This window comes from Myxocyprinus asiaticus, chromosome 41 (genome assembly GCF_019703515.2).
Source record: "Myxocyprinus asiaticus isolate MX2 ecotype Aquarium Trade chromosome 41, UBuf_Myxa_2, whole genome shotgun sequence".
Classification (NCBI taxonomy): domain Eukaryota; kingdom Metazoa; phylum Chordata; class Actinopteri; order Cypriniformes; family Catostomidae; genus Myxocyprinus; species Myxocyprinus asiaticus.
Window position 1 is genome coordinate 30,362,334 of NC_059384.1, and position 21,533 is coordinate 30,383,866.

A 21,533-nucleotide genomic window follows, 5' to 3' on the forward strand; every position below is an offset into this window, starting at 1 on the left:
GTAGGACAAAGTGTAGTTACAGTGTACTCATTTTAGCACACTGTAACTCTGTATAGATAAAATCATTAACAAAATTTCAAATTTCAAATTCAATAAATAAACAGTATAGCATCATTAATAGGTTATGCATGTTAGCAGTGTCAGTGTACTTAAGCTTTATCAAACTGCCCCGTTTGTCTAGCTGCACAGCTGTTGTGTAATTTTCTGTGTTCTCTGTGATGTCATCTGTAGGTCTCTTGTGCTGTAGTTAATGCAATCAAGTAGCCCAAGTGTGATTGTATGTGGTATTTGTACATACTCAAACTGCTAATATCTGAACTGAGATTTATATGATAGCCAGTGTGATGTGATTTTGAAGAATGGCTTCATTTTCACCTGCGTTTTCATCTGTGCAGTCTTTAAAAATCGCTTTAAACATACCACCTGTCAATCAAAGTTATACATATGCCAATGGATGTTATGTGAATACTGTAACTATTTCTGAATAAACAGTTTTGTAGCTTAGTTCCATAAAAAGACTGAATTGACCAAGGTTGAAGCTTTGCAGTGTGAATGTTACAGTGTATCTACAAAGTACATTGAATTCTGTTTCAAAAGAGCAAGAAAAATAATGGTTTCCATGATATTTAGCCTCTTTAATAAAACACTAACACTGGAATGAGACCTACGGAGCTTACAGAGACCTTGCAAATAAACTAAGAGGTTTATAAAGCTTTGCAGTTTAGTGTGTGTGCAAACTAAACCCTCTGTAAACAGCCCCAACAAACGAACTATTTAATAGATTGCATTATGCCTTCATGTTGATCTGTTCTCAACTACTTGTCTTGTGCCAACAAAATTGCCATCAAATATGTGAAGGATTTGAAGAATTAGGGTTGGGAACTGAGAACTGGTTCCATTTTTTAATAAATAGCAGGACTATACGATTTTCATGACTTTCGGTTCCATTAACGGTTCCCGTACGTTTCATTTTCCAGTGATGCAGATACAACCCCATACTAAAATACTGTGCCTTTCTACTGAATCTACATTGTGAAATATACAGCACTTCCAGTGTATTCGGATTCTCAAATGAATGATTCTTATGAGCCAGCTCTTTTGAGTCTACTGCGTGAAATGGTGGATTTTGTTGTAATCAGTTTATCTAAAATATTGAATAAATGAAACATCACATTTCTTGTTAGTTTATAATTTTTATTGAATATATAGATTGTGTATATATAATTGCATTTTTTATTTCCAAATAATTCTTACTCAAAAGTACTAAAAGAAACCTTACTAGAACTGTTAAGGAACCAGAATCATTTAGAGGAATCAGAAACGGAATCATTAAATTCCTTATGATTCCCATCCCTAATTAGAATTGTCATTGTTTACACTTTAATGAGTACATGTAACTGAGTGGCAGACAGTTTGTGCTTGTAATAACTAACTAGTAATTTACGCTTGTTTGGTTAAGTTCGCTCAGCTAGCTGTTGCTACACCAACTTACAAGGTTTTTGAACAGACATTGCATAGAATTCATTTTTGAACAAAGCTTTTCGTATTTGCGCAAAAAATGAATTCTTGTGCAATGCATTGCAGGCATGAAGTCCCAATGAAATAATCGGAATCCCATCAAAATTATGATCAAATTTGACACACGCTTTTCTCTAGTCCAGGTGTTGTCTGTACAGCTGGGTGATGGAATACATAATCAGATATCGACAAAGTACCCCGACGCCGATTGAGACAAATGGTTATCAACCAAGTTGGGAAATGAAAAACCATGAAGCTGGAAAGCTGCCAAAGAAATAGCTGCCCAATTGTTACCATGCAATTACATTTTTGCATTTTATCCAGCATTTTAGATACTTAGAAACCAAGCAATCGACAGAATGTCCTGCTGCTTGTCACGACAAAAACTCTGATTAACATTGAAAAGATACTTTTATCACGTCTCACGTCTGTCAAGAGCACAGTGTGACTGTGGCTCCCTCAGCCTCCTAAATCTCTCTTAGTTCGATTTCTGAGTACTCTGGTTCATATAATAAGGCTGAGCAAAGAAATGCATCTCCTTTTCGACTTTAAACTAAAAACTAGTTCCCTAGCTCCCTATGCCATGAATCAGTATATCGTGAACAGAAATTCGGGCACTGGCAAGGGTACTGATTCACTGAACACTGGGAAACGTATGACTCAATCACCTGCGACATGAAAACTAGCTTGCGCGTTCAAACGCAGCTGTTTTTAATCAGCAACATTGCTGTATAAATTACACTATCGTTCATTTTCGTTGAAGAAATTCAAACGTACAGTGTTATTATTAAAGATAAATGACATTAAATAAAGAAAAATAAAGGAGTGTATTTTAAACCTACTTTTTACAACTCTAATATTTAAAAGATTGTTTCCCTTTCAGTGTAATTATGGATGAAAATAACAAAAACTCTTTTAAAGAGAAAATAAGGCTTTGACTTCATATATTTACACTTGAGAGACTTCAGAAGACATGACGACGTATCCAGTAAGGGAACATAGTGAGTAATGATGCTCCCTGGTTTTTACGGTGCATTGTGGGATTTTTTAGGGAGCAAACGTTTCGGTGCCCTGGAACGATTTTGCGATTGAGACAGCCCTAGAAATGGCCGACTCCCTGATCAGTGCCCTGACGACTGAACTAGGGAACTGATTGAGACGCACCCCCTGTATTTTTAAGTTTTTTTTTTTGTGTGTGCAGCTGTGTTGTGTTGTCTGTTGTTAATATCTCTGTGGTAGTCCGATTAAAGCAAAACAAAGCGGTTTCTTGCTTGAACGCCCCGGGGGCTGCCTGAACTGCTGCTCTCGTGCACTCTCATGAACGTGAACAGGAGAGCAAAGGTCGTGATGATTTTAACGAAATAATTAATTCGATTTTGGGTTGTTTCTCACCAAACGATATTGTATGATATGTGTATTATTTGAGCTGTAAAGTTGTTTAAAAAAATCATTGTTTTTACTTTCATTTTAGGGTTTATGGTGTTACCGCAACAAAGTTGTAAATTGTATATAACTTTATACTGATAAGTTTAGTAATGATTTTATCACATTAAAATCATGTTAGCACACATATTGTTTTCATCTTGTGGTTATACTTTTGAAACAGTAAGTATTTTAACATTTACGGATTGGCTTCATTCACTTCCATTGTCAGTGCCACACTGTAACCAGATTTTTGCCTCTTTTTTTTTGTTTGTTTTTTTTTTTGTTTTTTTTTTAAGAAAAGGAGGAATAAGTCAAATAAAATTTTAGTAGGAATCATCAATATGCAACAAATGCTGTGGATTGAGCTTAACTTGTATTGAACCCAGAATAAAACGTTAACGAGATGTTGGGGGCTCTTTTTTTATTTTTTTATTTTTATGAAAACATCAATAAAATATTTTACAAATCGCTCAGCCCTAGTTTTCTATTCAACCATTCACAGAGACTGCTGCAATATTGGCCATGTTGTATGTCTATCAGATGTCTTTATATATATATATATATATATAAGTGGGCAGTTTGTGGCCAAAATAAGCTGCTAAGTGAACTAGAATTTATGCAGATAGTCAGAAGTCTGGTTCTTGCAAGACCAACCAACCCTTTTTAAGGAGATATAAGGGAGAGACTGCCACCTATCTGCAGCAAAGTCTAATTTCAGCACCACACTATCGGACTATCCTATAATCTAAATCATGTCTTTTTCTTTTCTAGTCTCTTTGCCCCCAAACCTGTTCCTGAAAAACCAAAACACAGTTTAAAACCAAAAATTGTGTAATGTTTAATATTATCCCTGTTATTATTGACGCCACTTTAATTGTGTCTCTTATACACCAAGTGTTGTTTTAGTGTTGCTAATTACCCATTTCTCTTTTCAGTTCGGGAAAAAAGGAAAAGTCTGTACGTCAACCATGTAAGTACAACCAGTTATGAAATCTGTGGTTAGGTTTGTTCCAATAGAGTGCTTCTACTAGTACTAGTGCCTGAAAATGAAAACATTTCCTGAAGTCTCACAGCACCCACAGAACTAATCAAATTGCTTAACCACCGGACAAGAATGCACGAGCAAATATTGCATGAGTCTTAGAGCTTGTGTTGCAGCATTATATATGTCTTGTGTCTTTCATTCTACATATGATTTAATATGCATGGCTTGATATCCTTTATTTCATAACTGCATGCTATTCATACTAACTTTGCAATGAATAGCTTATGTTTTGTCCCTATTTTAATGTCTTGTATTATTTTGCAAGTTAACAAACATTGCGGAATCAAAGGTAATGTATTTCAGCTCATATTGCTCTATTTGTTTTCCTTTAAACAGTAATATTGTAATTGTTTTGATATCGTAATGATTTATTTGCATTATTAGTGTTGCTTATTATATATTGCTATAAAATTCTTATCAAGTTATATTTGTAATTATATTGTGCCATGTATTATCATTGTACAGAAATGGAATACATACTCTCACACTGACACACACACACACACACACACACACACACACACACACACACAGTCAAACACATTAAGCAAGAATCATTCAGGTAGAAATGAGAAGATAATGGCTTTTTGGGGGCTGCAGATGGCCTTAATTTCAGCCTGTTTGCAGGTTGTGTGCGTGTGTGTATGTGTGTGTGTGTGTGTGTAACTGATGTTTTAGTGTGAATTTTGTATGTCCTTGTCTTTCAGCAACATCCGTCTGGTCCAGTGAGACGCAAGTACAGTTCCTGTTCTACGATTTTCCTAGACGACAGCACCGTCAGTCAACCCAACCTCAAATATACTATCAAATGGTACTCAACCCCTCAACAAATCACTTGTCGAGTTTAATTAAGCATAAATAAATGGTATATGTTACATATCTAAATAATTGCATCACTGATATGTGATGATTTACCAAATAATGATGCTCTGTAAAATTGCTATAAAAGTTCATTTTGTCATTGTACTGGGTATGCCGGTGAATCTCACGAAACCTGTCAAGAACACGTGCCACAAATAAACCCTTTCAAAATGAACCATGGTTTTACTACAGTAACCATAGTTTAACCATGGTATTTGAAGTAAAACCATAGTAACCAGTAAATTAACCATGGTTATTACATTCACGGTCACTGAAATATTACTATACTAAAACTTTTACTGTAGTAAAACCATGGTTAAATGTATCCAAACCATGGTTTCCGCCTAAAAAAACATGGTTACTACAGTCATGGTTTCTACAATATTATTACTATAGTAAAACCATGGTTAATTTATTGCGAGGGAACACAAACTATTTCAGAAGATAAATTCCCTCCCTTTTCTCTAAGGGGCTCCCCTCTGTACAACTCTCATTACCGTAATGCAAAAAATAATGATATATCATTTAAATTGAGAATTTTTTAGATATCATGATAGTATTTGTTGTCATGCCTTTAATAAAAAAGTAACCCTGTAACAGTATTATTATTGCAGTAATTTTGTACTGTAATACAGCAGAAATTATTGTATTAGATTAATGAGAGTGTAATGATAATCATTACTGAGAATAATGGAAATGTTGGGGAAAAAATCCCTCATAAGTAAAACATCCGGATGCATGACAGTGATGACCATTATTTTCTGTATGCAAATAATAGTCATATTTTTTTTTTTTTCTTTTGATTGTGGGACAAATATGACCTTGTCATGTTTTCGTGAGATTCACTGATGCACTGAATCTAGTAGATCAAATATGAAGAAGATTTAGTGAAATATCCATATCTACTCTGGCTATAATTCTAGCTTCATATAAATGCCCCACTAGTCCTTTAGCTTGAATTAATGTTGCATCATCATATTGATTATTACATCATATCAGTTTCCCCTATTTCTTCTGTTCACAGTGTCGCCCTTGCAATATACTACCACATAAAGAACAGGTATGATTTTCATGTGTGTTTGAGTTTTTAAAGCCATTTTAATGGCACAGCAAGAAAATTGTTTTTCATTTGGTCCTGCTAAATGGAGTTGTGGAGTCCAGCAGAGTGCAGTTTCAGTGTGTGTCACACTTTAAACCGACAGGCTGGAGTTTTTTAAATGGGACTGGACTCTGGGGTTGAAATAACACTCTCTGTAGAACTGAAGCACATATGCTGCACTGTGTGTGAGAGAAAGATCGATTGTCCTCCTGTCGGGAGGTTCACAGACGTGATGTGTGTATATGAGTAGCTCTCAGGTTTATTTCAAAGTGGCACCAGCCAAGTTTTGCAGTGCCGTTTCCAGTGCAGCAATTTATTGCAGAAGTACTCATCTTCAGAAGCCAAGAGGGCAACATTCAACTGTTACAGATGCAGTTATACATGCAATTACAGTATATAGGGCTGCAATTATATTTATACCATGGTCTATTCGAATTTCTATTCTGATTGGCTGGAATGTGTATGTAAAAAAAAAAAAAAAAAAACCATTAATGCACAGGTAGTTCCAGTCCGTTTTAATCACTGTTTGATATTACTGCACCTACTCTGCTGTCCTCCTTAATGAGACACCTTTAACTCACCCCTAAGGCTTGTAAGGAAAGTATGGTTTGACATTCAGCTGTGTTTTGCACAAATCAAGAGAAGGAAACCCGGACCCATCAAAGGCATCTTTTGCTGTCCGGAAAAACTAGGCAAGACTATTTGAATTGTAAGACAAACATCATCTAATATTACTGCGCTGCTCAGCACACACCTGTTAGAGGACATCACTCGATCACTCATCGCTGACTGAAGCACTGAATGCAGACTGTGAAAGGACTGTTCCCTTACAAGTCGGTCACTTCTATGCTTCATCTATAGCTAATGCTATGGTAGCTCTTCACAGGAGTGCTGATCTCTGAAACCCTTATCAATCAAACCAATCTCATTGGCAGATGGCGCTTTGCATCATCATGGACATAGAGTACTGTGCAAAAGTCTTAGGCACATAAGATGTTTCACAAAAGCATTTGACTTAAGATGGTTATTTATATCTTCAGCTTTAGTGTGTCAATAGGAAATATAAATGTTAGACTCCCAAACATTACTTTTGCAAATAGAAAAGATTAGAATAGAAGAACAGGGAGCCCTGCAGCAGATGTCATGGCCCCCACAAAGCCCTCCACTGAACATCGTGTCAGTCTGAGATTACATAAAGAGACAGAAGCAATTGAGACCGCCTAAATAGATAGAAGAACTGTGGCGAATTCTCCAAGAAGCTTGGAACATCCTATCTGCCAACAACCCAGATGTATCTAGGAGAATTGGTGCTGTTTTAAAGGCAAAGGTGGTTATATCAAAAATTGATTTAGCTTTTTTATGTTTACTGGACTTTGTATTACATTAAGTGATAAATGAAAACTATTTGTCATTATTTTTGAAGACATTCTCACTGTGCAACATTTTTCACAAGTGCCTAAAAATTTTGCACAGTACTGTATAAACTGGTCTGACTCGGTTAGGTCTGCACAGACAACACTGCAGTTGTGGCCCAGGCTCTGCTGGCTTGGACGCCCTAGCTCAGGGAAATGCAAATATGCATTCCCTCCTGTCCGATTGTTACTCTGCAATGTTCGGGAGGACAGGTTAACAGTGTTGCTAGTTGCCCTGAAGTAGCTCAACAGGCTTTGGTTCCAGAGCTGGTAGAGCTGTTGGATGCTCCTCTGTGGGAAATTTCTTTGAGAAGTGATCAGGGATGATCCATTTGTGTGCCTCTTCTTCTCCTTCTTTAATGTCAAATACCTCAGTACCATTTGTGCTCAAAGGTTTCAGCATAATGTTGTTGTGAGATTTCCTTTCCTGCTGTAGCCACATGAGGAGTCAAAGCACATGTACACCTGGTCATTATAATTTTCAGAAGTAAATTCATTGTTGAAGGAGCAAGCCTTGCTCTCTGGACTGGTGGGGGTTGAAGCCATGACTGCTTCCAAAGTGCATGTGATATAGACCAAGAGATCAGTAGCTTGCGGGAATCTGAAAGCCTTCAACTTAAACTGCAGCTTCTCACGTCAGCAAATGCAGGGGCTTTATTGTTTCATGCTGTTTCAGACTTTTAAGGTGATTAAGTTCTTTTAAGGCCTTTCTCAGTTCAAGGTGTGCCCCAACATAATTTGTACCATTGTCAAGTGCTGACTGGTGTTCTTTCCTTTGTGAGGACCCAGTGAGTTGCTCCGTGCAGACAATACTTTGCTTTTTGCAAGAGCGTTTGGATACAGGATTTACTCCATCCACGCTTGGTGTATATCGCTACAATAGCGACCGGCAAACACCCTCGTCAGGAAGTTTCTACGTGGTGCGAGGTGGCTAAGACACTCTCGCCCCACTACAGTCCTGGGGTTCTCCCTTTGAGCCACTAGAGGCGATAAGCTTACGCAAACTCTCTTTGAAGATTGTGCTGCTACTCGCTTTGGCTTCATTCAGATGTGTTGGGGACCTTCAGGCCTTTTCTAAAGCCGCTCTCAAGCCCAGGGTGGGTAATGTGCCCAAAGTGCTGGCCAAACCCTTTAGGGCCCAGGTTGATACCCTGCAAGCTTTTTTGAATCAGATGAGGCTATGAGGTTGCACATGCTCTGCCCTGTGAGGGCATTATGTGTGTACATTAACCAACTGAGTTAATTAAGGCTGTTTGAACAGCTTTTTATGTGCTTTGGAGGCCATTCAAAGGGTTTGGCCATCTACAAGCAAAAACTTTCTCACTGTTGTCCTTAGATGACATCTGCATGCTGGGCTTCCCGTAACACCTTTGCCAGGTTGTATAACTTTGAATTTTCCTCCCTCACTTCCCAGATCTTGGCTGCGAAAGAGGGTTGATTTATCAGTGTTTCACTACTCTGCATGGCTAGTGTCATTTCTTATGTTGACAGGCTGGTTTTGACCATTTCGTCCTCTCTCTTCTGCTCTACATTGCAAAGAGTGTTATTTTCATTGGTCTACTACCCTGTTGGCTAGTTCCAATGTATTACTTTCCCAGTTTATGGCCATTTATCTCTTCTCTTACTACTTTGTGTGAAGCAGAGCATTTTATGCATTGTTCCACTACCTGGTATGGCTAGTGTCATTGTTGTGCTATAACAATAAATGGTTTATTTGTTCTCCCTCTTCCTTCCTATTTTTCAGTGTGAAGGGGTGGAGTATTTCAGTGCTCTTTACTTCCCTGTTGGCTAGTGGGAATTGCTTTCGTGCATGTAAATTAGTAGCACAGCATTATGGTATAGGCTCCCATAGCATCAGCTACTGAGGCAGTGTCGAAGTGACTGACTTGAAAGAGAACATCTCTGTTACAACTGTAACCTTGGTTCCCTGAAAGGAAGGAACCAGACCAGTTTGCCGCAATACTGATATCTCGCTGTTAAGGGACAGAGAGATGCTTCTCCTTTCAGGTGAAAATCCTGATGAAATGGCACTGTGCTCTGGTTTATATGTCCGCGATAACGTGCACATCGGAGGCAGTGCGCCATGCGCCATCTTCCATTGAAATTGCCGTGATTGTAAAGGGTTTCAGTGATCGGCACTCCCATAGCCTCAGCTACTGACACAGCGTCTCATTTTCTCCTTTTAGGGAACAAAGGTTACAGTCGTAACTGAGACATTTTTATAAAACACAGCCTTTTGCGGTTTAGGAACTGCATTTCATCTTAATTAAATAAATTTTGCAGCCTTAAAGGGATAGTTCACCCAAAAATTGTCTTAACATTTTCTCACCCTTATGCCATCCCAGATGTGTATGACTTTCTTTCTTCAGAAGAACACAAACAAAGATTTTTAGAACAATATGTCAGCACTGTAGATCCTTACAATGCAAGTGAATGGTGGCCAGACCCTTGTAGCTCCAAAAATCACATAAAGGAAACATAAAAGTAATCCATATGACGTCTAGTGGTTAAATCTATATCTTCGAAAGCGATATGATAGGTGTGGGTGAGAAATAAAAATGTTAGTCCTTTTTTTAAATCTCCACTTTCACTTTTACATCTGAAAGTCACATATGGGTCCTGTTTAGTTTCACTTTCACATTAGAACGTGCAGAATTCTAGATGTAATGACCCGTAGATAAAGTTAACCGTTATTGTTATTCTTCCTGTTGAAATTCGCACTGCAAAAATCAATGATAGCTTTAACTTTTCAATGCTTGCAAGTGACCATGGTATAAGTGGTATAATCTGTGGCTTCTATTTAATGCATATTGTCAATTTTTTCAGTCACTGAGCTTTTCTTTGGTACACTGTTTGTATCTCTTTGATTTGGCTCAGGTCAGTGAGGGCTGTTGTCTATCTGTCTGTTTGTACAGCAAAAACCTATTCAATTATTAATCTGCTAATGCTTTATCCTTCACAAACTTCAAGACTTTTTAAAGATATTTTTTTAACTTTCAGACAAGGTTTTGTTTAGCCAACATTCAAAGAATATTGTTTTTGAATGCATTACACAAATACAGCTTAGACAGTCAATAAATTCCAGTTCTTCCTAATCTAATATCTGTTAACCACTCTTCTTTTAGAAATGTGGACGGGCGAATGCTGTTAGACATTTTTGATGAAAAACTTCATCCACTTTCAGTAAGTCTTTTACTGCAGCTCATTTATAAGATATTAAGTTGTTTCTTCAACTATGGGCATTTTTTTTTTTTTTTCATCTGTGGACTTAAAGACTTTTAAGCTCCCTTAAAAAAAACACTTTTCATACTTTTACTAGTAATTTGTATTAAAAATGTATAACAGTGAATATACACGCATCAAAGAAGTGTTCTGGCAAGTGTTCTACCACATGCCATTTATACCACATATCTAATTATGTGTTGTTTTAATACCAACCTGTTGTGGAAATAACATTTCAAATATTTTGGAAACAAAATAGCCAACTGATTTCTTGCCAGGGTAAATTTCATAGATAGCATTTTATTTATCCTTAACACACACAATTAAATAATATTTTCACACTTTTTGGATAATTTGACAAAGTTACTGCTTGATTGGAAATAAACATATTCTGTTCACACATTGTTGTCTCCTTGGTTAAAAAGTACACTAACTTTATTAGGTTGACTTTGTAATTTGGTAAAATGTATTACAAGTTTTTTCTCAAATATTGAAATGGCTATTTGTTTAGAACTGAGTTGACTTTTTGTTTAAGTTATCATTTTTTTTTTTTTTTTTTAAATATGATAATATTACATATCTTGCATTACTTAAGATCTTATACACTTTTGGTGTTTAAGCAATTAGAAATTTCTTTGTTTTGTTTTTACAATTTGTGGATATTTTTTATTGTTAAACTATTTATAAGAGAAAGGCTGAGGAATACTGAAGAGGTGGGGCATAACATGAAAAATGGATGAGGTAAAGGGGGTGGAATGAGGTCATTATAGACCCATGGTATGCATTTAACAGTAAAACAGCAAAAGTAAAAAAAATAAAATAATAATAATTTGCCCTTCATATAACAAAATTACAAAAGATGAAAATCTATTAGTTTTACCCCTGCAGTTGAAGAAATACCCTTAACTGTTCTCAAACTGCCTGACTTCATTTTTCCTTCTCACTTTTTCCTGCAGAAATCGGAAGTGCCATCGGATTATGACAAGCACGACCCTGAACAGAAACAGATCTACCGATTTGTCCGTACGCTGTTCAGTGCTGCCCAGCTCACAGCAGAGTGTGCCATAGTTACACTGGTGAGTGACTAGTCATGTGACTTAATGGTCATCCAATGAAATCATACTCAGCTGTGTCATTTTCAATTGGCTGGTGGAACGTTTGAAAATACTGAGGACCTGGTAGCACAAGTTAAAATAGGGTTTACTATCACTGAAGTAGATTTACTGTCACAGAGGTAAAAATTATTGTCATATTTACTGCTTTATAAGCGGGCTGAGCCCAGCAGATGTCTGGGTGGTGACTGTACCTCTGCTGTAATGAAGTCCTCAAGGCTCATTCCTTCTCATTTTATCAGCCAAATACCTTAATGAGGTGTCATAAAGCAAGTTCTAGACATATCCTTGGGCTGTGAATGCCAGCCATGGGCTTAAGGGAAAGTATGGAGGTACAGCTGTAAAAGTGGACCAAAAAGTGGACTTTAAGCTAATAATCAAAAGGCTATGTGAAACTAATAGAAGTGCTGTTTTTATTAAGCGGATCTGTTTTGGGAGATCTGTCTTTCATTTAGGGATCTCTGGGTTTGACTCGCCCTACAAAGGATGTTTATCAGTGAACTAATACTTCTCAGATAGACAGTTTGTGTGTCATTGTGATGTTGCTAAATGTAGATTGAGACAGATTGAGTCTGTTCCTTGACCTACAGGGGGCAACAGGTGGAGAGATACTGGTTTATTCTGACTGCCTGTCACTGGTGCTTTCATAATTGAAGGGAAACTATGAGTCATTGTAGACAGTAAAGAGATCTTCATGAGGTTCTTGACTCTACTGGCTAGCTTTCTATCTGGCAAACTTTCCACTCTACCAGTTGGTTTATCTCTTGAATTATTAAGGTTTCATGTATTTATTTATTTTTAAGGTCAAAGTAGAGTAAATGTGTTAATTGCAAATATATTCATCCAAATAAATTGTTATTTTGATGTAGACAATTAGAGTCGCTTTGATGTCAATTGTTGGCATGACACATTTTGTGAAATAAGTATGTGTATGTATGATGTGAATGTATGATGGTCAGAATGGTATTTTTATTCATATAATTGTATGGCTGCTAAATGAGATCTGCGTTTTAAACATAAAACAAGAATATTGCTGCAAGCTGCAATTATTTGGGTCTAAGCAGTTTGGAAAAGTGGAGGAAATTAACAAAATTGCCAATTTTGAAAGAGCAATCTACTTGGGCAAAGTAATTTAATTACTAAGTACTCTAGGTAATTTGTAGGCATGGTGTTTGCAGAATTACAAGGAATAGCGGAACAAAACGTACAGTACTTTGTAAAAGTTTTAGGCACTTAAGATGTTTCACAGAAGCATTTGTCATAATATGGTTATTTATTTCTTCAGCTTTAGTGTGACAATAGGAAATATACATTTTAGACTCCCAAATGTTCCTTTTGCAAATAGAGTAGAATAGAAGAACAGGGAGCCCTGCAACAGATGGCATGAGCCCCACAAAGCCCCCCACTGAACATTGGCTCAGTGCCACTGAATCAGCTGAATGACACACAAATGCGCCGATGATGGCATTTATATATTTGCTTAAGATTCCTTTATTTGGCCATTAAAATGTGAATGGAATTTGAAGTGCACAATAATTGCGGTTATCTCAAATAACTGGTTAGAGTTAATAACCATGATCAGACTGTTATTTAATAATTGCGACAGGCCTAAACCTATACATTCTGAACGATTTTACATACCAAAACATTTTCTTTGGAAATCTGGGATATACGTTTTGTTTCACTTCACTCGTAGTAAAAAAATTGTTTTACTTTCTATGAGGCACAAATATATAATGCATTGTAAAGGCATTATACATGCATTACAATGCATTATTAATGTCTCATAATACACCTTATAATACTGTATGTTAGAACTTTTTGTAAATAACCACAGTTACAGTGGCAAGAAAAATTATGTGAACCTTTTGGGATTACTCTCATTTATATATACATTTGTCTTAAGATCCGGTTTGATCTTCATCTGTTACAATAATGAACAAACACAATCTGTTTTAACCAATAACACAAATTATTGTTTTGTCCTTGTACATATTGAATACATCATTCAAACATTCACAGTCTAGGTTGGAAAAAGTATGTGAATTAGAGTCAAAAGTTTGCAAAACTGGCATTCCAATTATTGAAAGGAGATTGGAGGTGTTGGTTAGAGCTACTTTGACTTATAAAAAGCACTCAAACATTTTGACCTACAATCAAGAATTTTAGATTTGCTGAAAGGGTTACAAAGCTGAAAGGGTTACTAAGTTATCTCGAAGAGCTTAGATATTCATCTGTCCACAGTTAGACAAATTGTCTATAAATAGAGATGATTTAGTACTGTAGCTACTCTCCCTAGAAGTGGCCGTCCAGCCAAGATGACTCCAGAATGCTCAGTGACGTAAAAAAAGAACCCTATAGTGAGAGCTAAAGACTTGAAGGAATCATTGGAACTGGTTAACATCTCTGTTCACGAGTTTTCTCTATGGAAAACATTAAACAGGCATGGTGTCCATGGCAGGACAACATGAAAGAAGCTGCTGCTTTCCAACAAAAACATTGCTGCGTGCTTGAAGTTTGCCAAAGACCACCTTGACACTCTGCAACGCTACTGGGAAATGTTTTGTGGACTGATGAAACTATATAAATCAAGTTTATAAAATGGAAGTTATACAAATGCAGAGAATACAAAGTAACGTGCATTAAATGTACACTGGCGGCCAAAAGTTTGGAATAACGTACAGATTTTGCTGTTTCAGAGGGAAATTGGTACTTTAATTCACCAAAGTGGCATTCAGCTGATCACAATGTATAGTCAGGACATTACTGATGTAAAAAACAGCACCATCACTATTTGAAAAAAGTCATTTTTGATCAAATCTAGACAGGCCCCATTTCCAGCAGCCATCACTCCAACATCTTATCCTTGAGTAATCATGCTAAATTGCTAATTTGGTACTAGAAAATCACTTGCCAATATATCAAACACAGTTTAAAGCTGTTTGGTTTGTTAAATGAAGCTTAACATTGTCTTTGTGTTTGTTTTTGAGTTGTCACAGTATGCAATAGACTGCCATGTCTTGGCCAAAAGTGGAATATTTATGCAGTATATATATATATATATATATATATATATATATATATATATATATATATATATATATATATATATATATATATATATATATATGCGTATTGATCACACATGTAGCCAAATCTTTGTTACTTCTTATACAAAAAATACCCAAGAATCAAAAGTCAAACTGTTACTATACTGGACTCGGTTCAATAAACTATTTTGTGTGCATCTTATTTGGAGACATAAAAACTACAGACCTGCTGATGTTCTGACATGCACAAATTCATTTAAATACACTTGATTAAAAAAATAAAAATACCTAAATACTGTAAATTAACCCAGACATATGTAAAATCAATTTCCAAAATCACTTATAATTTTGAGGAAAATTCAACAAAGAAAGCTTAAGTTTCATTCTTCTTCTTGATTTATGATATATTTAGGGTTTTGTTGTTTATTTTCATTAGGCATATGCTTATGTTCCACTGAAATTACAGCCTGTTGTTCAAAATGACATGTTCATTTATTAATGTCTCAAAATTGATGTGAATGTGTGTTGCTTTGAATTCGGTGCATTTTTAAATAACTTCCAGATTGGTCTTTCCAAGTTAGTCTTTTGTGGAATGTGCTGACCACTCTCCCCTGTTTATACATTATTATATATATTCTATGGACAGCAGGCGGTGAATCAGTAGATAAAATGTAAAGTTCAGCCGAGCACAGAAGGGTAGCTCTCACTGCCCACAACATTCAGACATATACACAAGCATACTCTCATACACACGTATTTAATATACAGCTGCCCACGGGTGAGCAGGAGCCACAGATGCAGAGAAACCAATTAAATGTGTGATTTCATTGTAACACTCGCTACAAACAAATATGGCAGGTTTGGCCTGTTATTGGATTTTTTTCAGTGTGGTGTGAAATATATTTTATTTGACATTCTTACTCCCTGTTGAGTATGCATGTGTGCATTTATGCTGCATAGTATTTGTGTTTCTAAATATTCTCTTCATCACATACATCATGCGTTTTTCTTTTTGTAAGGATGCCTTTGTTCGCCTACATCCGTCAGCAATGTTTAGGAATGCTAGAGACACCCATGGCTATCACATACTGTCACACACAACGTCAACAGAACACTGGCTCACAATTCAAACACTTGACAAGGGAACATTATTAGTGGTTTGCTAAGGCAAGCACCACCATTACCTTTGGTCATACTTAGGGTAAGGTCGCGGTCAGGAAATGCACCGGTATCACATGCGGATGAGCTGATGCGGCGCAGCAGATAGCAGTCCAAAGTTATGAACATTTTTGTACTTAAAGAATGAACAGAGTTGTTGATGAGTTTGCAGGTTAGTGTATGAAACTGGTGTAACTGCACAAACTGAACAATTAGCAATGGCGACTTTTATTATGCAATTTCTATGTATGTAGCCTTGAATAGGTCTTTCATTCAAGCTGTCAAACCACAAAACAACATACTTGTAACAGAAAATACATTGTGTAGGCTATATGAAAAATACATATACACAATATATCATCCAGTGATGGCTAGAGTAAATAATCTTTGTCCTTTGATAATGATTTGGGTCGAATTTAATGGAAAACTATGTGAGAATTTTGAGCAGCTTCCGGGAGCGGCAGCGGCGGTGTGTGCGTACCTTCGTAGAAAATAATTGTTTCGAATTTTAGAATGTGCTATGTCATCCGCCAGATGCGTCTAGTGTGCGACCCACTTTAATTTACTCTGCCGCTCAATCTTTACCAAAGTTGTGTTGAGAAATATGTTTGAAAAGACAAAGACTATTGTGCAACGAGCAGCCCTATTTATATCTGAAAAAAATCCCGATATATATCTATAATCATCGGGAAAATCTTCCGATTATCGATGTGTAAAAAAGGCATCGATCCCAAGCCAAGGTTGGTTCGTTATTTAAGGTGTCCACTGGCCGAAACATACACCAGCGCGTGCATGGAATTATCGTGCAGTGAGTATTCGTTATAAAACTTCATGGTGTTTGGTTTGCAGTTCGACTGTGGTGGGGCATCAGGTGTTTGTGTAGGTCAGTGTATGTGTGTGTTTGTCTTTCACCATGAATCCCCTGACCTGTGTGTCAGTCTCGCAGCAATCAGATATTTGCAGTGACACTGCAATAACCTCACTCCAAAAACAGAAACTCAATGTTCAGACACCAGAATCTGAAAACAAGCATTGGTCTCTTTCCAGCTGACTTGTTCAATAATAACATTAAACAGATTTGCTATTAAAGCCCCCTTTGTGAGTTAATATTAAAGTTGTTAAAGAAAGATTATGATTTGGTAAAGAAAGCACCAGCACTTTGTTACATTATGTTAAATCACACACTACAAAACAAATCTCCTCTATGTTGTACTTACGATAATCTCTGTGGGATGAAATTTAAAGTTTGTAAAATGCTCTCTCTCTCTCTCTCTCTCTCTCTCTCTATGTCTCTATCAGGTGTATTTGGAGAGATTATTAACATATGCAGAGATTGACATCTGTCCTGCTAACTGGAAGAGGATTGTGTTGGGTGCCATCCTGTTGGCGTCAAAGGTGTGGGATGATCAGGCCGTGTGGAACGTCGACTACTGCCAGATCCTCAAAGACATCACCGTCGAAGACATGTGAGTGTGTATGTGTGTATGTGTACAGTACTGATACTTTGATTGATTAATCCTACCAAACTTGCCAAGTACTTTATAATTATTATTTATTAAACTTTGTTAATGCTAGTTAATTAAAAATACAGTTGTTATTTGTTAGTCCATGTTAGTTCATAGTGGATTAACTAATGTAAACATATTCAACTTTTGATTTTAAAAATGTATTATTATATGTTGAAATAAACTTTAACCAATATTAATAAATGCTGTAAAAGTATTGTTCATTGTCAGTTCATGTTAACTAATGTTGTTAACAAATTGAACCTTACTGTAAATTGTTACCGGATTGATATTTATGATGCTTGATAACCTGAAGAATAAGATGTTGCATATATCACATCCCCAAGGCACAGAAACAAGACCCGTGAAATTAGTCTTGAAAATGGGAAGGGGGATACCTGAAACTTTCAACATGTTGTCCTGTGTGCCCTCTTGACCCCTGCTGAGTACATAGTTACTTTAAGACTCCAGTGACAATGATGACAGTCAAATTGTCCTCAGAGTGCACCACAGAAGAGAGAAGGACCAAAGAGTGTGTTTTTGTGGGTGTCTGTTCTTATTTTATTTTCAGAGAATGCACTGCTAGCTATATTTAGCTGGTTGGTTTTCTGCATGAGTGGAAATAATTCTGTGGTTGGGTTGACAATAGGATTGTATTTATTTTGAACTGTGAGGACTTTAATAAGTGGTGAGAAATGTATACAGGAAGATTTTTAACAAGAACGGATGATCAAGACTAGTCATTTGTTTCTTTTCAGGGTCATGACTTGAAATGAAAACACATTGCTGTTTTTATGTTCTTTGTTTCTTTGTACATTTATCTTTAGCATTTAAAGAGATGGTTCACCCAGATGTGAAAATTCTTTCATCATTTACTCACCCTCGAGTTATTCCAAACCTCTGTTACTTTCTACCATTTAGCATGATAGGAGAAATTTTGAAGAATATCCTGGTCGCTCTTTTTCATATAATGTAAGTGATGGGGAGTGGAACAGTCAAATTCCAAAATGACAGTAAAAAGGCACCAAAAGCACACTACAGCTTCAGAAGAATTGACATATCGTGCACAAGTCATACGGTTCTGCTTTTATGGTGTTTTTTTGTTTTTGTTTTTTTCTCATTCTGGATCTTGGCAGTCCCAGTCGCCATCCATTTTCATTATGTAGAAAAGAGCGGCCAGTAAATTTTTCAACAGTTCTCCTTTTGTGTTCCACTGAAGAAAGTCATACAGATTTGGAACAAGGTGAGGGTGACTAAATGATGACTGAATTTTAATTTTGGGCAACTGTTCTTTTAAGGATGCCAATTCTGAAAGTCTTTATAAAGCAAAACTGTCAAGATTTCTTTTCATTTATAACCTCCCACTGACAAACGTCAAAAGGAACATATGCAAAGCTAATTGCCTTCTCTCTGTTTTTCAGGAACGAGTTGGAGCGGCAGTTTCTAGAGCTGCTGCAGTTCAATATTAATGTTCCATCCAGCGTCTATGCCAAGTATTACTTCGACTTGCGTTCACTCTCGGAGGCGAACAACATCAGCTTCCCCCTGGAGCCTCTCAGCAGAGACAAGGCCCAGAAACTGGAGGTGAGGGGCCAATACCACTCCAGATCATTAACTTACATTTTATAGCTCAGGATATTTACTGTATGTCCAATGACTTGTCAGCCATCATGACCCATCCCTAACTAACATTGTCCTAGTAAAATTTGAGGAACACAAACAGGGAATATCATGATATGTTATGTTTATCTGTTGGTTCAGTAGCAGCAGGGCTGAGTAATTACCTCGCCTGAATTCCCATGTGTCTCTTTTGCCAACATCCAGCCTTGATGCTGGCCAATTATAGTCCTGACAAGACCAGGCCTATAGTGTGTGTGTGTGTGTGTGTGTGTGTGTGTGTGTGTGTGTGTGTGTGTCGCACTGGTGGTGTAGCATGGCTAGCCCCTCCAGGGTCAGTGGTCCATGAGGGGGGGGACTCAGTCCCTCTGTGGTTTCTGATCCATTTCTTTCATGCTGCAACCACAACAGAGAACCGTCATTGCTGTTCCCTTTTTTATACACTCCTACACAATCAGCTGTCATCTCAAAATGCCAAAGGATACTAACATTTTCCATTTGTAATGGTTTAAGTGAATTTTGAGTAAATAATTTTTTTTAATTTGATTGCTTGTTCGGAATCAGAATTTTTGTGAACGTCTCATCAATAAGTTGTATTATATATAACAGCATTATGTCAGCAATCGACAACCCCACACTCTAGGACCATTTACATTTAAGCATTTGGCAGACACTTTTATCCAAGTCAATTTAAAGTGCATTCAAGGTAAACATTTTATCAGTAAATGCATTTCCTGGGAATCAGACAAGTGACTTGGGCCTTGCTAGCATCTAATAATATAAAGGAACAGTTTATGCAGCGGTCTGAGCAAGGAGCTCGGTCTGAGGCATCTCCTCCTTTCACCTGCATTCAAACCAATTCAAACAGCTCTCCTTGTTGACCGTTCCAAGATGGCGCCGCAGTTGATATATCCAATCCAGCCAAATGAGGCATCTATGTATGAATATCTATGCTCCTCTGTTGTAAACAACACTACGCTTCTGTATTTTTTCATATTTCACACGTCAGTTCTCGCGTGCACTTGCCAACGTGCTTATGTCACACAAGAGGCTGCGTGACCTCGACCCTTGTGAATTTTTTGTAAAAAAAATATTTAAATATTGATCTGTTCCTTACACACACCTAGCGTTTCACTTCAGAAGACAGTAGTTAATCTGCTGGAGTCGAATGGATTACTTTTATGATGGCTATGTGTGCTTTTTGGTGCTTCAAAAATTTGGCACCCAGTCACTTACATTTTATGGACCTACAGAGCTGAAATAGTCTTCCAGAAATCTTTGTTTGTGTTCTGCTGAAGAGAGAAAGTCATGCACATCTGGGGCGAATAAATGATGAGAGAATTTTCATTTTTGGGTGAACTATCCCTTTAAGGTATTAAGGTATTATGAAAAGAAGAGGACCAAGGACCGAACCTTGGGGGGCACCGTGATTAAAATGAACACTGGATGATTGAACTAGAATAGAATAGAAATAGTATATTGAGTAGAATATTGGCTAGAAATATGATGGATAGTTTGTTGTTTAAAACTGTTGACTCACACCAACTTTCCAGATCCAAGTTGAAGCAAGAGACGGTATTCAAATTTGCCTGTACTGAGTAGGGAATATTGTCAGTGAATAGCTACTTTTAGACTTTTGAGGCTTGGTTTGCCTACTAATTAGAGTTTACGCTGCATCAGAGAATGTTGCAAACAAATTGACTTTAATGGGGATGGTGGAAAAATAAGTGTTGAGAACATTTGAGAACTTTTGCTGCAACACATTCTGACAGGTATCCATTAACCCATGAGAATTTCAAATAGGCAATGTCCAGTTGTGCTTGTAGGGAATCACATTTTTGGTATTTCCTCTAGATTTCAAACTGATGTGGCTCTTTCCACACTCTCAAAACGAATCTTGCGCATGCCTAAATTACTTGAGGGAACAGAGGAGTTTATGTTGAAATATATCTTTATACCCTTCTCATTTTTCTCACAGGCGATCTCCAGGCTTTGTGATGACAAATATAAAGACTTGAGAAAAGTGGCCAAGAAGCGCTCCGTGAGTGCAGATAACCTAACAGTGGTCAGATGGTCGCCGGCCATCATATCCTAATAACAGTGGACGTTGGGGACTCTCATGAAAGACAGAGAGGAAGAGACTGTCAGAAGAAGCGTTCTCTAAGAGGACACATATGTGTTTAGTACCTTCACAAGACTCTTGAGCCAGTGGCTTTTATTCAGAAGAGTGTTCTTGCTGGTCGTAAGGCTGCTGTACATACAAGAAACCCACACAAAGATCACTTTCAAACTTGTGGCTTAGAAGACAAAGAGGAAGACACTCCTGCTGCAGTTCAGAAAAACTGAAGGACATGGATGAAAGGATATAAACGAGGGAGAAATTCCAAGTGCTGCCCAATGACAGGAACAGCATTCCAACAGCTTTGTGTCATATATGTTTGCCATTCTAGGTGAGGAGGTTTTCACAACATGTTTCTTGATCTTGATCTATGGTTAGAACATTTCATCG

General features: G+C 37.1%; 1 protein-coding gene across 3 annotated transcripts in view; it reads left to right on the plus strand.

Moving 5' to 3' along the window:
• Window positions 1–21,533, plus strand: part of LOC127432036 (cyclin-Y) — an 85,473-nt gene that overhangs the window by 56,622 nt on the left and 7,318 nt on the right. For all 3 annotated transcript variants that reach the window (XM_051682806.1, XM_051682805.1, XM_051682807.1), the window contains 8 exons: window positions 3,879–3,913; window positions 4,696–4,799; window positions 5,874–5,909; window positions 10,486–10,543; window positions 11,539–11,658; window positions 17,202–17,368; window positions 18,829–18,991; window positions 21,003–21,474. In XM_051682806.1, coding sequence (XP_051538766.1) covers window positions 3,879–3,913; window positions 4,696–4,799; window positions 5,874–5,909; window positions 10,486–10,543; window positions 11,539–11,658; window positions 17,202–17,368; window positions 18,829–18,991; window positions 21,003–21,119 — 800 coding nt within the window. In that variant the 3' untranslated portion in view covers window positions 21,120–21,474. The remainder of the gene's footprint in view (window positions 1–3,878; window positions 3,914–4,695; window positions 4,800–5,873; window positions 5,910–10,485; window positions 10,544–11,538; window positions 11,659–17,201; window positions 17,369–18,828; window positions 18,992–21,002; window positions 21,475–21,533) is intronic.